Consider the following 17,405-nt stretch of genomic DNA (forward strand, 5'->3'; position numbering starts at 1 on the left):
AATGATGTATGCAAAATTATTTGTGCATTATGAGAACTGTATTGTTATCCTCGGTGATTACTATGTACTTTTTTTCTCAATAAACTTACTTTTGAAGTTAAAAAAAAAGTTAAATATGGATCTGGTTGTATTATTTTTTTTAATATTTTAGATGCAATCACGAAGACTTCCTTCCAGAAGGTTTGGATTACTGGGCACGTCCACCATATGTGTAAATATGTGCCTATTTCTGGGCATCCTCGAAAACAAAGAGCTGAGGTATTAGGTGAATATTTTGCCACTCTAGCGGGTACAAGGTACCAGCGAGTTAGGACTTTATAATTTGTCTCCAGTGCTAAGATGTTGGGTGAAGATGACTTAGATGTGAGCCATATGTTAGACCAGTCCGTGTCTTCTAAAGTTCGTCCCAGGTCCTCCTCCCACCTCTGAACGCAAGAGGGTCTATTAAGATTTGCTACTCCATATAATTGATTATAAAGTGATGAAATTGTACCTTTAGCAAATGGATCTTTTGTACAGATTGATTCAAAAATGGATAATTGGGATAATGGTGTATCCCCCTTTAGGAATGGTGTATAGAAATTTTTGATTTGGAGATATCTAAATATCTCAGAGTTTGGTAGATCATATTTTTCTCTAAGTGATGGGAATGAAAGGAATGATTTAGATGCTATGAAGTCATTTAGTGTCTGAATGCCTGATGTTGTCCAAGCTTTAAAAGAATTTGGGTAGATCCATGCCGGATAAAAGGCCGGATTTCTGATAAAAGAAAGGAGAGGATTGTGTGCAGATCGTAACTGATATTTGGTTTTTAGTTTATCCCAGAGAGATAAGAAGTGTTTAGTTATGGGATTATGAATTTTAAAGCGGTCTTTAGGATCAAGCCATAATAAATTTGATATTAATAGAGGGTCATTTTCTGAAGCCTCTATAAATACCCATAATGGGATTTCCTGTTTTGCATGGTATTTGGACAGACTGGCCAATTGTGCTGCTCTGTAGTAGTTAGTAAAATTAGGGTATCCCATGCCTCCTTTATTTTTGGGAAGATGTAGTGTGTGTATAGGTATACGTGGTTTGGAAGAGCCCCATATAAACGAAGTTGCTCTTTTTTGTACTATTCTCAAAAAATAGGAAGGAATTGGATTAGGGAGGACTCTGAATAGATAAAGCAATTTGGGTAGAATAGTCATTTTGATTGCATTAATCTTCCCTATCCAGGATAAAGGAAGTTGCGACCATTGTTTTATTAGATTTGTGATCTGTCTTAATACAGGAGGATAATTGGTTGAGAATAAGTCAGAATGAGATGCTGTTAAATGAATTCCAAGATATGGGATTGATTTTTCTGCCCATGTGAATGGGAGTGCAGCCCTAGCCGGGATCAATTCCATGTTTGTGAGTGAAATATTAAGCATTAGGCATTTCTTAGGATTAATCATAAGGCCGGATAGGGCTGCAAATCCATCAAGAGCTGGTATTAAGTTAGGACCAGAGACCTGTGGTGATGATAGAAAAAGTAATATATCGTCTGCAAATATACATAATTTGTGTGTAATACCTCCTACTTCAATGCCAGTTATAGTTTGGTTTGTTCTGATGTATTGGGCCATGGGTTCGAGTATAAGGGCAAATAATAAGGGAGATAATGGGCAACCCTGTCGGGTACCTCTTTCGATATTAAAGGCTTCAGATTTGTATCCAGCATATTTTGTATAGGCTTTGGGTTTATTATATAATGCTTTGATCCATGTTAAAAAGTGGGGTCCAAAACCCCATTTTTGTAATGAATATTGCATATATTGCCAGGATACTGTGTCAAATGCCCTCTTAATATCAAGAGATAGAAAACATAAAGGGATTTTCCGTTTTTTTAGCAATATGTGCCAATAACACTGCCCTGCGTATATTATCGCCTGCCTGTCTATTTGGCATGAAGCCTACTTGATCTCTATGTATTAATTTTCCTATAATGCTATTAAGGCGTTTTGCTATTATTTTTGCTAATAATTTAATATCGAGGTTTAACAGAGAGATAGGCCGATAATTCACACAGGAAGTATCATCAGAAAGGGGTTTTGGGATCATACAAACAATTGCCATTAGTGTTTCTTGCCGAAAAGAATGTCCATCTAGAAGTTTGTTAAAAGTTTCAGTGAGAATGGGAGAGAGTATTTCTGAGAATGTTTTATAGTATAAAGCCGAGTAGCCGTCTGGGCCTGGTCTTTTGTTAAGTTTTAGGTCTTTTATGGCGTTAGCAACTTCATCTATAGTTATAGGCTCATCCAAACTGCTTTTTTGATTCTGAGATAACTCAGGTAAGGTTATTTTTGAGAAGAAGGATTCAGCCTCAGTAGGATTAAATTCATTGTTTGTCTTGTATAAAGTTGCGAGATGTGAGTGAAATTTATGGACTATTTTAACTGGATTACAAGTGTAAACATTTTTTGATAATTTCAAACGTATTGGTTTGAAAGATTTGTTAGTTGAATTTAATGCCCGAGCCAAATATGTACCTGGTTTGTTTGTATTCATGTAGAAATTGTGTTTGGAGCGTTTGAGGGATTTATCAATTGACTCAGTGAGAAATAGATCGTATTCCAATCTAGATTTTTCCAGATGAGATTTTGTACTCTGAGATGGATTATCTTGAAATGATATGTAGGCTGCATTAAAACTGAGTTCTAGTTTTTTTGCTAGATTTTTGCGTTCCCGTTTAAATAGTGCCATTTGTCTTTGTATTGTACCACGCAAGACAGGCTTATGAGCTTCCCACAGTGTTATTGGGGAGATGTCTGTTGTATTATTAATTGATATGTATTCCTTTAAAGCTTGTTCAATGGCCATCTGATGTAGTGGGTGTTTGAGCATTATGTCCGGTAAGTACCACGTTGGGTAATGCGCTTTTGGTATGGCTGAGGCTATAGTAGTGTATACTGCATTATGGTCAGACCACGGAATCGGAATTATATCTGATGCAATAATTTCTGGTATCATTCTTATTGTTAGAAAAATATGATCTATTCTGGTGAAGGTTTGATGAGGGTGCGAGAAATAAGTGAATTTCTTTTTCATTGGGTTACTTTCTCTCCATGAATCTACCAGATTGTATTTGGAAAGAAGTTGAGAAAAAGGTAATCTAGAGGTTATTTTGGATGGTGTAAAAGGTGATTTATCTAGAAATGGGAGGAGGACCTGGTTCGAATCCCCACACATTATCACTGTTCCTATTTTGTGTGTATTAATCACTTGTAATATATGTGAGAGGAATGGTGTAGGTTGTTTGTTAGGAGCGTAGTAGGAAATCACTGTGATTGCTGTATCCATTATATAACCCATGAGTATCAGGTATCTACCTTCTGGGTCTGATAAGGTGAATGGTGTGGATCGGTGAGATGCAATTAGAGTTCCCCTTTGCTTGGTACATGCAGAAGCCGTGTAAATTTGTTGATAAAAAGGAGAAATATATTTTGGAGTAGAATCTTTGGTGAAGTGTGTTTCTTGGAGGCATACTATGTGAGCCTTCTTGTTATGGAAATTACGGAAGGCTTTGGTCCTTTTTTGAGGGACATTTATTCCCTGAACATTCAGGGAAAGTATATTCAGTGGTGCCATGGCAATAGATCAAATAGTTTTGACTTACTTTTTGTTATGCAGAGCTGACTGCGCAGATCAACCTGTGTGGACTGAAGAGATGAATAGATAGAAAAGAAACCAGTGAATTCTGGAGTAAAGAGTAAACAAAAAACATATGAGATTAGATGATACATTGTATAAATTATTTTTTGCAAGTAATCACAATTTACCCGTGAAAGAGAATAAATATCTCTCTCAGGGGAATAAGTGCCTTCGTCACACTCCCACATAATATGGTTGGGAGAATGAGGAGGGCTAATGGGGGTACACGGATCTTCCGCTTACAGGAGAGAAGTGCTATGTCAAAAGACATCAAAATGATGTTTCATTAAATTGGAGTGCAGAATATAGTTTTTGTTGAAATTATTTATTCCAGGGTGGTTGTATATGGTTAGTCTTGCCCTAGGCTAAATAATTCAGTTAGAAAGGTACTGTTAATAACTTTGGTATTGATGAAGATAGCTTGAATTATTTTGGGATTTTAACCCTTTTAGAGTAAACAATTACATATTTTATTCATATGTAACTGTTTAGATATGTTAACTCATAAAATTGAGGTTGTATTGCTTCAGATTAGAATAAACAAAAACATAATTCTAGGAACTAGTTAGGTAATAATATATTTGTTTTAAGAAAAGAAAGAAAAAGCTTCCATTACTTCTTATTGAACATATTTGTCCTAAAAAGTAATAAATCTATTGTTATTACCTGATAATATATAACTGAACAAGAATTTCCTTATTTCACTTATATATTCTAAGGCTATATGAATCAGAAGTAATAAGAAATATAACTGGAATGTAACATGATCCCACACAGTGTGTGACTATCAGAATGCAGTTACATTCAGTTATAAATATAGTTTTTTTATAGAGAACCATCTCTTAGTATAATAAATTAAGAGATATCAGGAATTAGGATGTCAGTCCATTGAATCTTCTTGGTCCATGGATGATGTGGCATAACGGCCTCTTTTGTGAGAATGATGATTCCCATTTTGTTCTGAAATTTTCTGGGTGCTGCCTGAAGGTGAAGATGATGCCATTCTTCTGCGTGTGGGAGTGTTGCTGCTTGTGGGTTCTGTCAGATTTAATTTTAAAAGGGTTTGTTGTAGTTCATCTGCTGATCTGCTTCTGTAAATTGTACCTTGGTAGTTAAATCTGACTGAAAAGGGGAAGCCCCATTGATACATAATGTTGTGGCGTTGCAGTTCCATTAGCTGGGGTTTCATGGATCGTCTTTTAGTAATAGTAAGTTGGGACAGGTCAGCAAAAATTTGATAATTGTGTCCTTGAAAATTAAGTTCCTTTTTTTCTCTTGCAGCAATTAGTATTTGTTCTTTCGTTCTGTAATAATGAAATTTTGTGATTATATCACGTGGGGGTCCATCTTTCTTTTTGGCTGTGAGGGCTCTGTGTACTCTGTCCAGTTCTAAACGTTCAATAGGGATATCTGGCTTTAGTTCTTGTAATAGAGCAGTAATAGTAGATTGCAGGTCTGTCACAGTTTCAGGTATTCCCCTTATGCGCAAGTTTGAACGTCTGGCTCTATTTTCGTAATCTTCGAGCTTAGTTTGAAGTATTAAATTCTCTTTTTTTAATTGTTCCAATTCTGTTATATTTTCTTGGGTTGTAATTTCAATTTCATCCATTTTTATTTCTAGGGCTGCGGTGCGGTTTCCCAGCTCTCTTATTTCTTTGGTTAGGCTTTTTGTTATTTGGTCTGAGGTTTGTTTTAAAGCCTTATGAAGCATCTTTTCAAATTGTAATAATATTACTGGGGATGCTGAGGAGGCTTGTGGAGAATTTGTTCTGTATCTGACTCAAATGGAGAGTCTTGCTGTGACATTTTCTGTCTGTGAGAGCGCCCTGATGCTGTATCTTGTGAGGTGACTGGAGCTGCTTCAGCTGCAGTGAGTGCCTGTGAGCTCTTTGTGAGGTGATTTTTATTTCTGCCACGGTTTCCTCCCAGTACCATATTTCCTGCCCAAACTTTCACAGTTTGTTCCCAGGGGCAAAAAGGTTCAAATGGATACCTTTTGAGCCTGCAGGCTCCGCTTTGTCCTTCTCTTCTCTCCTCAGCGGTGTGGAGCTCTAACAATGCATGTCGGCTCCGCCTCCTGCCCCCTTAACAAGGCCTTTTCAGTCTCCATCCTGACTGACCCCAAACCGTGCCTACTGGGCATCTTAGATGACCTCCCCCTGGAAGACAACTTTAAACTGCCCATTGCAAGGGCTCTGTTTCAGGCACGCCTGCTCATCCTTCGAAGAGGGAAGGCGACTGAGCCCCCTACAATTAGGGAATGGATTCGACAGGTGGGAGACACCTTAAGGTTGGAAAAGTTTATATTCCAACACAGGGGATGACTGGGCAAATTCGAAGATCAGTGGTCACCTTGGCTGAGCTCACCGGGCCTATCCCCGGTAGACCTCATACTCGATAGGTTACTGGGTTGTTAAATTGCAAAAGTTAACACACCAGGTCATACTGCTGGTCCATAGCTAGAGCAGCTGGCCTTGAGGGCTATAGGCTACATTTATAACAAAATGCACGCTGTAATTATTATGCCATAGATAATGGTGTAGAGATGATAATAATTGATGTATGTACACTGATTTGGTGGAACTGGAATTTTTTTGACATGTTTGTAAACTGAGTTTTTCAATAAAACTTTTTCTGAGAAAAAAAAAAGTGCAGTGCGAGTCCAACCTGATAAATTGAAAAGCAGCCGTGGGAAGGGAACTATAGTCTGCAGCTCCTAGTAACAGCAAATCTTCAATATGTGAAAAAGAAACAGTTTCCAGGGCGCAGGATTAGTAAAATATATTCACATTTATTGATAAACAATATCCACACTTATGCGAAGGCAAGAAAAGCGCAGTTCCAAGGTAGAAGGGTAAATCATAGCTATCCTTCACAAGCTAGAGGCAGCAGCCGATGCTGGGTTGTGGGTGGGCACTACACGTTTCAAGGGCCCCACCACATTTGGGAAGTCTGCCCGAGGGAATCATTGCTTTGAAACCAGAAATGCTCAGAGTTGAGCATTTCTGAAAACAGTAAATGGATGTTCCCACACAACTAGCACTGTAAAAGTGTTTGGGCAACTATATTGCTGCCTAATTACCTTTACATTACAGCTGGGAGTCGGCTGAAGAAATTAAACAAAAAATTAAAAAAATAAAACAACAAGCTCATGGCTGATAATGCTTTCATGGGCTTGTTGTAAACCCTTCACACCTGACATATATGTAGTATATCTTAGCCCTTGCACACTGGGGCGGGGGGCGGCGTCGGCGGTAAAACGCCGCTATTATTAGCGGCGTTTTACCGTCGGTATGCGGCCGCTAGCGGGGCGGTTTTACCCCCCGCTAGCGGCCGAGAAAGGGTTAAATACCACCGCAAAGCGCCTCTGCAGAGGCGCTTTGCCGGCGGTATAGCCGCGCCGTCCCACTGATTTCAATGGGCAGGAGCGGTAAAGGAGCGGTATACACACCGCTCCGAAGACGCTGCTGGCAGGACTTTTTTTACCGTCCTGCCAGCGCATCGCTCCAGTGTGCAAGCTCTCGGGGCTTTCACACTGGAATGAAAGCAGCGGCACTTTCGGGGCGGTTTGCAGGCGCTATTATTAGCGCAATAGCGCCTGCAAACCGCCCCAGTGTGCAAGGGCTCAAAAGAAAAGTGGTTAAAAGAATTTTCAAAGTATTATTAAAGAGGGTACAAATACCTTTATTTCATACAAAAAAATATATATTACTTATAATAATTTAGTTTACAGTTCAACTACAGGATTGACTTTTAGTAAATTAACCCAATATTCTGTTCCTAATGAGATGAATACAGGCACGGATCTTTCATCCTCAGCAGAAGAGATCTTAAATGTAGTTTTTCTGCCCAGTGCAGTTGAACACTCATAAGTAACCTCTGAAACAACACAGCAAAAAAATAAATAAATAAAAAGTTATGATGCAAAAAGAAAACAAATAAACTACGGTATGTTAAGGGCAATAGGCAGTACTGCGCTATGCTATAGATTGTACAGTAGGTGTATTCAAATGCAGTTAAATGATGATGTATCACAGTTAGGCTTAAAGCGAGATGTAACTAGCCTTGGTGCCAAAAACTGGATTCTCATATGTGGTGAATCATTTGCTCAAAACTTATAGAAAGCCTTATACAAACTGTTATGGAGAAGTCAAATAACTGAGAAATATGCACCCAAATTGCTGGATTTACAATTTTATTTCCATGCTCGTGCGCTTGAAAAGTTGCTGTGGGGTTAACTGAAGGGGAGGGGGGGACTCCTTACAACTCACATCACTGCATCGGCTGTGCTGCCACTCTCAACAGGTCAGGGGGAACCCAGGAGTAACTCTAAAAGAAAACAAGGACAGAGGGTGCACCAGCCTTGCGCATTACCTTTGGAACACAGAAATGTATTAAAAATAAAAGTAGTGTACTCAAATGAGTAATAAAATCAAGAAAATATGGCAGAGTCCATCAACTGCCTTATCCAATAGGATCCACTGGCCAGTAGACTTGAGTGGGATGAGAGCAGTCTAAAATGAGCTGACGTGTTTCGAGGGTGAACCCTCTTCCTCAGAGCTGGATTTGAACTGAAGATAGATGGTTTTTAAGGAGTGGCTGTGGTCAGGTGGATTGGTACATGTGATCCTAGCCCCTCCCTCCAATGGGAGGGCCAATGATCAATGTTAATAGACACACAAATCCGTAAATGAATAATTCATTAAAAAGTCATTCCCCATTAGGGATTTTGCCACCATATACCATCTGCCTGCATTTCCAATCATCATATAGGTACATTTATGTCTCCAAAATGCATGCATGTAAATAACATCTGTACGTATAGAGAGGAAAAGAAGATGATAGTAGTGTTTAACACGCTGGGACAGACTGATGGAAACATCAGACAGACAGACACATACAGTGAGGGGAAAAAAGTATTTGACCCCCTGCTGATTTTGTAGGTTTGCCCACTGACAAAGAAATGATCAGTCTATAATTTTAATGGTAGGTTTTATTTTAACAGTGAGAGGCAGACAGTGGTAGGTAGGTTTTATTTTAACAGTGAGAGGCAGAATAACAAAAAAATCCAGAAAAAAACGCATTTCAAAAAAGTTATAAATTCATAGGTATTTTCATGAGTGAAATAAGTATTTGACCCCTTTGCAAAACATGACTTAGTACTTGATGAAAAAACCCTTGTTGGCAATCACAGACGTCAGACGTTTCTTGTAGTTGGCCACCAAGTTTGCACACATCTCAGGAGGGATTTTGTTTTGTTTTTTTTAATTCTTTAAAGCATAAAGTGTTACTAAACCCAGAACCCTGCATTCACTATATATCTGGTCTCTTTGCAGATCCTCTCCAAATCGTTAAGTTTTGAGACTGATGTTTGGTAACTCGAACCTTGAGCTCCCTCCACATATTTTCTATGGGAATAGGGTCTGGAGACAGGCTAGGCCACTCCAGGACCTTAATGTGCTTCTTAAGCCACTTCTTTGTTGCCTTGGCTGTGTGTTTTGGGTCATTGTCATGCTGGAATACCCATTCACAACCCATTTTTAATGCCCCGGCTGAGGGAAGGAGGTTCTCACCCAAGATTTGACAGTACATGGCCCCGTCCATCGTCCCTTTGATGCAGTGAAGCTGTCCTGTCCCATTAGCAGAAAAACACCCCCAAAGCATAATGTTTCCACTTCTATGTTTGACAGTGGGAAGGGTGTTTTTGGGGTCATAGGCAGCATACCTCCACCTCCAAACACGGCGAGTTAAGTTCATGCCAAAGAGCTTGGTTTTGGTCTCCTCTGACCACAATACTTTCAGGCAGTTCTCCTCTGAATCATTCAGATCTTCATTAGCAAACTTCAGACAGGCCTGTACATGTGCTTTCTTGAGCAGGGGGACCTTGCGGGCACTGCAGGATTTCAGTCCTTCATGGCGTGTGTTACCAATTGTTTTCTTGGTGACTATGGTCCCTGCTGCCTTGAGATCATTGACAAGATTCTCCCGCGTAGTTCTGGGCCAATTTCTCACTTTTTTTGTGATAACTGAAACTCCATGAGGCGAGATCTTGCATTGAGCCCCAGACCGAGGGAGACTGACAATTATTTTGTGTTTCTTCCATCTGCGAATAATCGCACCAACTGTTGTCACCCTCTCATCAAGCTGCTTGGAGATGGTTGTTCTGTCTCTGGGACAGCTAGCTAAACCTTCTCATCCCAATAACTGTAGATACCATATTTCTTTAAGCTCAGTTTTATTAGAACAAGCCAGGTGAAACTACAAAATAACAGAAATAGACCTCAATAAGTATAATATTGCATACAATACAGCATACATTGCATAAACAACGATATACAGTACAAGATGGGATAGCAAAAACTTACTTTTTAAGTTCTCTAAGGGGTGATGGCGATAGATAGAGAAATACATGACTTGCTTCTTTCAATGTGTTGAAAAGAATGGTGGATGGTTGACTTCTTGTCTACCCAGAATTCCCTGCTTGCTGACAACTTCCTCAACTACACATACAAATAAAAAGATAAACAGAGATGCAGCAATAACATAAAGGAACGCTAGATGGAGCCTGCACACCACATATGACTGTCTTAAGTAACACATTTTGCATGTAAATTTAACAACACAGGTACAAATAACCAGTATAAAACATCTGGTGGACAGAACAATGGTCTTGTAGCCCATTCAAACCTTCTGTAGGTCTACAATCTTGTCCCTGACATCCTTGGACAGCTCTTTGGTCTTGGTCATGGTGGAGAGATTGGAATGATTGATTGCTTCTATGGACAGGTGTCTTTTATACAGGTAACAAGCTAAGATTAGGAGCACTCCATTTAAGAGAGTGCTCCTAATCTCAGCTCGTTACCTCTATAGAAGACACCTGGGAGCCAGAAATCTTGCTGACTGATAGGTGATCAAATACTTATTTCACTCATTAATATGCAAATGTATAACTTTTTTGAAATGCATTTTTCTTGATATTTTTGTTGTTATTCTGTCTCTCATTGTTAAAATAAACCTACCATTAAAATTATAGACTGATCATTTCTTTGTCAGTGGGCAAACGTACAAAATCAGCATGGGATCAAATACTTTTTTCCCCTCACTGTACATGATTGCTCTAAATCTCTCAAAAGCACCAAACATTATGTGTTAATGACTGGGTACTCTCTCTCTGTGTGGAAGCCAAATATGAATAGCTTTTAGATGTACTGAGCCACGTTTGTGAAAAAAGTCTGCAGGAAGCCCAAAATGGAAGAGTATGGGGAGCCAAACGGCATGTTTAGGTCCTGTATCAGATTCTCAGGGTGTTGGGACGCACGCCAGCCGAATACCCAGACGGGAAAAATGTGGCTCAGTACATCTGAAAGCTATTCATATTTGGCATCCACAGAAAGAGAGTACCCAGTCATTAACACATAATGTTTGGTGCTTTGACAGATTTAGAGCAATCATGTACGTGTCTGTGATGTTTCCATCAGTCTGCCCAAGCATGGCAAACACTGCTATTCATCTTCTTTCCCTCTCCATACGTACAGGTGCTATTTACATGCATGCACTTTGGAGACATAAATGTACCTATATGATGATTGGAAATGCAGGCAGATGGTATATGGTGGCAATATCCCTAATGGGGAATGACTTATTAATGAACTATTCATTTACGGATTTGTGTGTCTATTAACATTGATCATTGGACCTCCCTTTGGAGGGAGGGGCTAGGATCACTTGTAGCAATCCACATGACCACAGCCACTCCTTAAAAACCATCTATCTTCACTTAAAATTCAGCTCTGAAGAAGAGGGGTCACCCTCGAAAAGTGTCAGCTCATTTTGGACTGCTCTCATCCCACTCAAGTCTACTGGCCAGCGGATCCTATTGAATAAGGCCGTTGATGGATTCTGCCATATTCGCTTGATTTTATTATTTGTTTGAGTACACTACTTTATTTTTAATACATTTCTGTGTTACAGAAGGTAATGCACAAGGCTGGTGCACCCTCTGTCCTTGTTTTCTTTTAGTTTTAATCATACACCTGGTGATTCAATCCCTTTTTTGAAAGCTGCCATGCAGAGTGGTAAAAGGAAATTGCAACCTGGAGGTTAGCTGCATGTATCCAATGCTCCCTCTAGGAGTTTAGAGATTCTCATCTTTATGAAGAGGCATCAATACTGAATTATATAACAACCCACCACTTGGAGCTTTGTTTCAATAAACGTATTTATTATAATAGTGCAACAATAGGCATATTACATTTATTACAGAAAAACATACTACTTTCCATAACTATACTTTAGTAAAATGTTAAAATTGCCACAACACGTACACTTACAAAAGCACAGAGACTGGTGCACTAAAGATGACTAGCAAACAAACAGCTCCAAATACCACTTGGGCATCACTCGGGCTACAGCCTCCACTATATGGTGCCCGAGTAGTATTTGTTTGCTGATCATCTGATGGACTCTCTCAGGTGCTCTGTTGAACAAACTGCTAAAGCACTCCAGCAGACAGAAAACCTCACCTGAACCTTTTTGTTTACTAAAATACCGCAAGGCATGGAAATGTGTTACTTTGTGCTGCAATAAAGGTCTTTTGTCTTGGCTGTGCTGCGTGTATATTGGGGTGCCATACAATGGCACACATTACTGCAACACTATGCTTAAAAGCTGACCTTAAAGTTTTACTAAACCCATAACAGTAAAATCAGTCTGTATATGCAGTAAAGCATGCTTGTTATACTCACTGTGGAACCTAAGGGGTTAATCCTCTGCATTGTGTAAAAAGGCTGTTTGATCCTGTCTTCTCTGATCCTACCCTTCTTTTACTGTCCCCAATCCATCTCCTGGCCATACAGAACCTTGGAGGCACTCTGCATATGCTCAGTTTGGTGTGTATTGCTAGAGAGTCTTTTTTTTTTTTTTTGGAAGGGTGCATGTGATCAGCACAGGGCCAATTAGCACTATCCAGACAGAGGGCCAGGGGTCATGCAGCCTCATAGGACAGTAAGAGCAGAATGAAAACTCCTCCTACAAGGTTCTGGGTTTAGTAACACTTTATGCTTTAAAGAATTAAAAAAAAAAAAGTTGAACAGTGAATCTGAAAAACATTGAGGCTGGGTTCACACCACTGCGAATTGGATGCGAGGAACCCGCATCCAATTCGCAATAGCAGGAGATTTTGACCGGCTCTCTATGGAACCGGTTCACATATCTAAGTTGCGGCTCTGGTGCGAATTTGCACAGGAGCCCTGTGCATCTTTTGGTCTGTTTCAGGTCCGAATTCAGGCAAAAACGTGGGCTGAAATCGGACCTGAAAACGGTGAACCAGGACGCACCGGACCACTGCTGGGAGCCGCATGCGGCGATGGTGTGAACCCAGCCTTATGCAAGGTTTCCAGTTAATTATACTAGTTTTAGCTTACCTGAAAAACTTCTTGAAGGATAACCACTTCACTTAAAAGACTTTCCAAATGTTTTCTCTCTGTAGCAAATGCCTTCATTTCTATATCATGGATTTTGTGATTTGTTTTTCCTGAATATCTTAACTTTCCAAAGAGATCTTGCTGTTGGATCCGAATTTCTAGATATACAAAATGCAAAACAAAGATTATTAAATGCACTACTTTTGCATGAGTCATGAGACTGAGCGGCATATTGAAATACAATAAAAATAGTCAATTAATATATAGCAGAATACCAATCATTAGGCCTCATGCACACAGCGGTCGTGGTGAGTTTTTTTTTCTGCCCCTAGACTGCCGTAGAGGGTCGCATCAGCAACCTGGAAGACCAGCTACCCCCTCTCGCACGGGATGCCACAGCAGCAGCTCCACAGCTCAACTTCGCAAACAACTGGGCAGATTACATTGATTACTCTGAAACAATGTCCACATAGTGGGACTACCAGAAAAGGTGGATGGGCTGTTGTGTTTAGCAATGAGACATTTACCCCTCTTTTTGCAGTGGAACGCGCACATCGCAAGCCTTCACGACCTTTACCACCGGCAATCAACCTAGGTCCATACTGGCCCACTTGCTCAACTATAAGGACTGTGAAATCATACTTAGACCCACCAGGGAAAAAGCGAACATCCAATACAATGGCACAAAATTTTCTTTTTATCTGGACTTCTCTGGGGAAGTTCAGCAAAAGCAGGCAAAATATGCTGATGTGAAAAAAATGGCTCCAGCTGCTAAAGTTAACATAGGCCATGCTATATCCAGCCAGCTTATGGGTCATCACTAGGTGTCAAACCCACTTTTTTGAAACTGCTCCAGAAGCTGCCTCATGGCTTGATCAGAATGAGCACAGTCTTCATCACTGCCAAGCCGAAGGGGGAAAAGGACTGACTTTCCTTTACAAATCTTGCTATAGGTAGTGTGGTGCCCTTACTTTGGCTTCTAAGCTTGTCACTTTTTTAGGGACAATAATTAGTCACTCTGGACAGCGGGATACAGTATATCTCTATGCATTACCTCATCTACAGTACTCTACTGAACAACAGTTAGCATGGAGTTTTCTCATTTAGATTTCCTGCATTACCTCATGCCTCTGTTCCTATGACAAGATATGCTGTGCCTGGTTGGCATTCAACACCTTTCCTGGGGATGCAACCCGTGAGTGAAGGCGGGGACTGCCCTCCTCTGGCAAATGCCGGAACTATTTGCTAATACTGCCCCCAAGTTCAGGATTGCATTTTAAGTTAGTGATGCGCAGCTGTACACAATTGTCTATTCCCCTGCCTTGTAACCGCCTCCAGTGTACTCTATTGCCCAGTGCCTCTTGTTTTATTCCAAGACTCTGGATGCCACAGGACTTGTGCTCTGACTTCTCTGAGCCTCCAGACTGTTCGTACACCAAGCGTACTTAAACCCTCTCTGGGCACAGGGGTTTGACCATTGGATATAGCCAGCTAATTCCCTTTGCTGCATGATTGCAGATTAATCAATCTACTATGGCTGATATGCCTTTAGTGACATAGAATGTACGTGAAGTACATACATGATCCCTTGAAATGTACCTCGAAACTGGTCTGCCTCCACAAGGGAGGCATTAATATTGGCTCAGGATTCCTTGGACCGACTGAAATCTTCTGCTGTGGAGCGTAAACACTTTTTTAATAAATTATCATATGAGGAGGGGGAGAAACCTGCTTGGTAAAAATCTCCAGATCACAGCAGTCCTCCCATCTGCTTTTCCACGGGCCATATTGTCACTAATCCCAATCAGGTCACTGCTGAGCTGGCTAGTTTTTATGCTACATTTTATTGTGCACAGAGCTGCTACTTGCCAGGGGCCTTGGCCAACTAGATCTTTCCCCCCTCTATCCCTGACCTCTCGTAGTAAACTGGGTGCTCTGCTTACACTAGAGAAACTGCAGAGGGTGACTGGTACCTTCCCCACCTACAAAGCTTCTGGGGATTATCGAATCCCAATGCTTTTACTACCACAACTGTTAGAAGTATTTAATGCCTCTTATGCTGCTCAACGACTCCCTGCCTCAATGTCACGGGCTAATGTGGTCCTGCTCCTTAAGCTTGGCAAAGACATGGTTGATCCAGGCTGCTATCGGGTAATTTCTTTTCTGAAAAGTGATGTTAAAATGACAGCTAAAGTGTTAGCTCTTCGTTTGAATGAGGTTATATTGTCAATTATTCACCCGGATCAGGCAGGCTTTATGCCACAAAAATCCATAGCCACTAATCTTAGAAGACTTTTTCTAAACATGCAAACACCAGCAGACTATATGGACCACAGACCATTGTTGACACTTGAAGCTAATAAAGCTTCTGACATCATTGACTGGCAATATTTGTGGGCCGTGCTGGCTAGATTCGGATTTCGGGATAGGTTTATTTCCTTGATCCGTTTACTATACAGTTCCCCGCAAGCAGCCATCAGGATGTCTGATAGGGTGTCTAAACATGTTTCCCCTAAGTAGGGGGGCCAGACAGGATTGCCTCTCGTCCCCATTACTTTTTGCCATCGCCATTGAGCCCCTGGCTGCCCTAATCTGCTCTAACCTGCAAGTAAAAGGCTTCCGGCATGGCAACCTACATGAGAAAATCATGCTTTACGCCGATGATACTGTATGTTACTGTTTTTTTGGGTGACACCTCTTCCTCTCTATAAACAGTTATGGATATTGTCTTTGAATATGGTCAGTACTCTGGTGCCTCCGTCAATTGGACAAAATCTGCTTTGACTTTACTGGATGGTTAAGCAGCGCAGCCATTTCCGCTATCCTGCCCTATTCCAACTGCCTCATACCTCCCCTAACATTACTGAGTATTGCCAACTAAATATCCATCCCGTTACAGTTCAGGGACAGAGCTATATATCTGGAACAAACTAAAGCTGTCCGTGGCAAGTAGAACCAACTTAAATACAATTATCCCTATGCCGCCATTATTCTACCTGCTCCACAACTCCCCTGTGGTGATTCCGCACAAATATTTCAGAGTGGTCAACTCTATTTTTTTTTTGTCCCTGCTCTGGAATAACTGCACAGTATCCCAAGAATGGAGGGGGCTTGGCTCTCCCTAACCCTTGGCTTTACTATGTTGCTGCCCAGTTACAACATCGAATAGGCTCTATGACACCCTCCCCACCTTTTCCCCCCTGTTGGATCTGCCATATGTCTTATGCTTGTTTGTTTGCAAGCAGAATCTGTTCTGGAGGGTTTGGAATTTCAGGTGTTTAATAAACCCAATAAACAAATGCTGACATACTGTATAACCGCATTCAAAAAATTTGGAATACATCGAAACAACTGCAGTGAGTGATGGGGTTCACTAAATATCATATGCATTTGGATTTTGCAAAGGCATTTGATACAGTTCCCCACAAAATGTTTACTATACAAGCTAAGGTCTGTCGGCATGGACTAAAGGATGAGCACCTTGTTTTGAAAACTGGCTACAAAGGCGAGTTCAGAGGGTAGTGATAAATGGGGAGTACTCGAAATGGTCCAATGTGGAAAGTGGGGTTCTGTCCTGGGACCAATCCTATTTAATTTATTCATAAATGACCTGGAGGATGGGATGAACAGCTCAATCTCAGTATTTGCAGATGATACTAATCTAAACAGGGCAATAGCTTCTCTGCAGGATGTGGAAAAACTGGCAAGAAGATCTGAACAAATGAATGGGGTGGGCAACTACATGGCAAATTAGGTTTAAAGTAGAAAAGTGAAAAATAATGCATTTAGGTTGCAAAAACATGAATGCAATCTACTCACTAGGGGAGAACCTCTGGGGAATCTAGGATGGAAAAGGATCTGGGGGTCCTAGTAGACGACAGGCTCAGCAACAACATGCAATGCCAAGCTGCTGCAAGCAAAGCCAATAGAATATTGGCATGCATTAAAAAAGGAATTAACTCCAGAGATAAAACAACAATTCTCCCACTCTACCAGACTTTGGTCCGGCCGCACCTGGAGTATGCCGTCCAGTTCTGGGCACCAGTCCACAGGAAGGATGTGCTAGAAATGGAGGGAGTACTGAGGACAACAAAGCTAATAAAGGGACTGGAGGATCTTAGTTATGAGGAAAGACTGCAAGCACTGAACTTATTCTCACTGGAGAAGAGACGCTTCAGAGGGGATAGGTTTTCAATGTACAAATACCACACTGGTGACCCCACAATAGGATACAACTTTTCCAGGAAAGGGCATTTAAAAAGACTTATTCACTAAAATTTGAGGAAAAGCAATTTAACTGGAAAC

The 17,405-nt window shown here is 40.7% G+C and overlaps 1 protein-coding gene across 1 annotated transcript in view; it reads right to left on the bottom strand.

Annotated features, from left to right (window-relative positions):
* Window positions 1-7,346: 7,346 nt before the first annotated feature.
* LOC141140469 (centromere protein H-like) overlaps window positions 7,347-17,405 on the bottom strand; it is a 213,698-nt gene continuing 203,639 nt past the window's right edge. Inside the window, exons 8-9 of the mRNA XM_073627689.1 lie at window positions 13,101-13,258; window positions 7,347-7,557 (exon numbers count right to left, since the gene is read on the bottom strand). Of these exons, the coding sequence (XP_073483790.1) occupies window positions 7,459-7,557; window positions 13,101-13,258 (257 nt within the window). The 3' untranslated portion in view covers window positions 7,347-7,458. The remainder of the gene's footprint in view (window positions 7,558-13,100; window positions 13,259-17,405) is intronic.

Source organism: Aquarana catesbeiana, linkage group LG04 (genome assembly GCF_042186555.1).
Source record: "Aquarana catesbeiana isolate 2022-GZ linkage group LG04, ASM4218655v1, whole genome shotgun sequence".
Classification (NCBI taxonomy): Eukaryota; Metazoa; Chordata; class Amphibia; order Anura; family Ranidae; genus Aquarana; species Aquarana catesbeiana.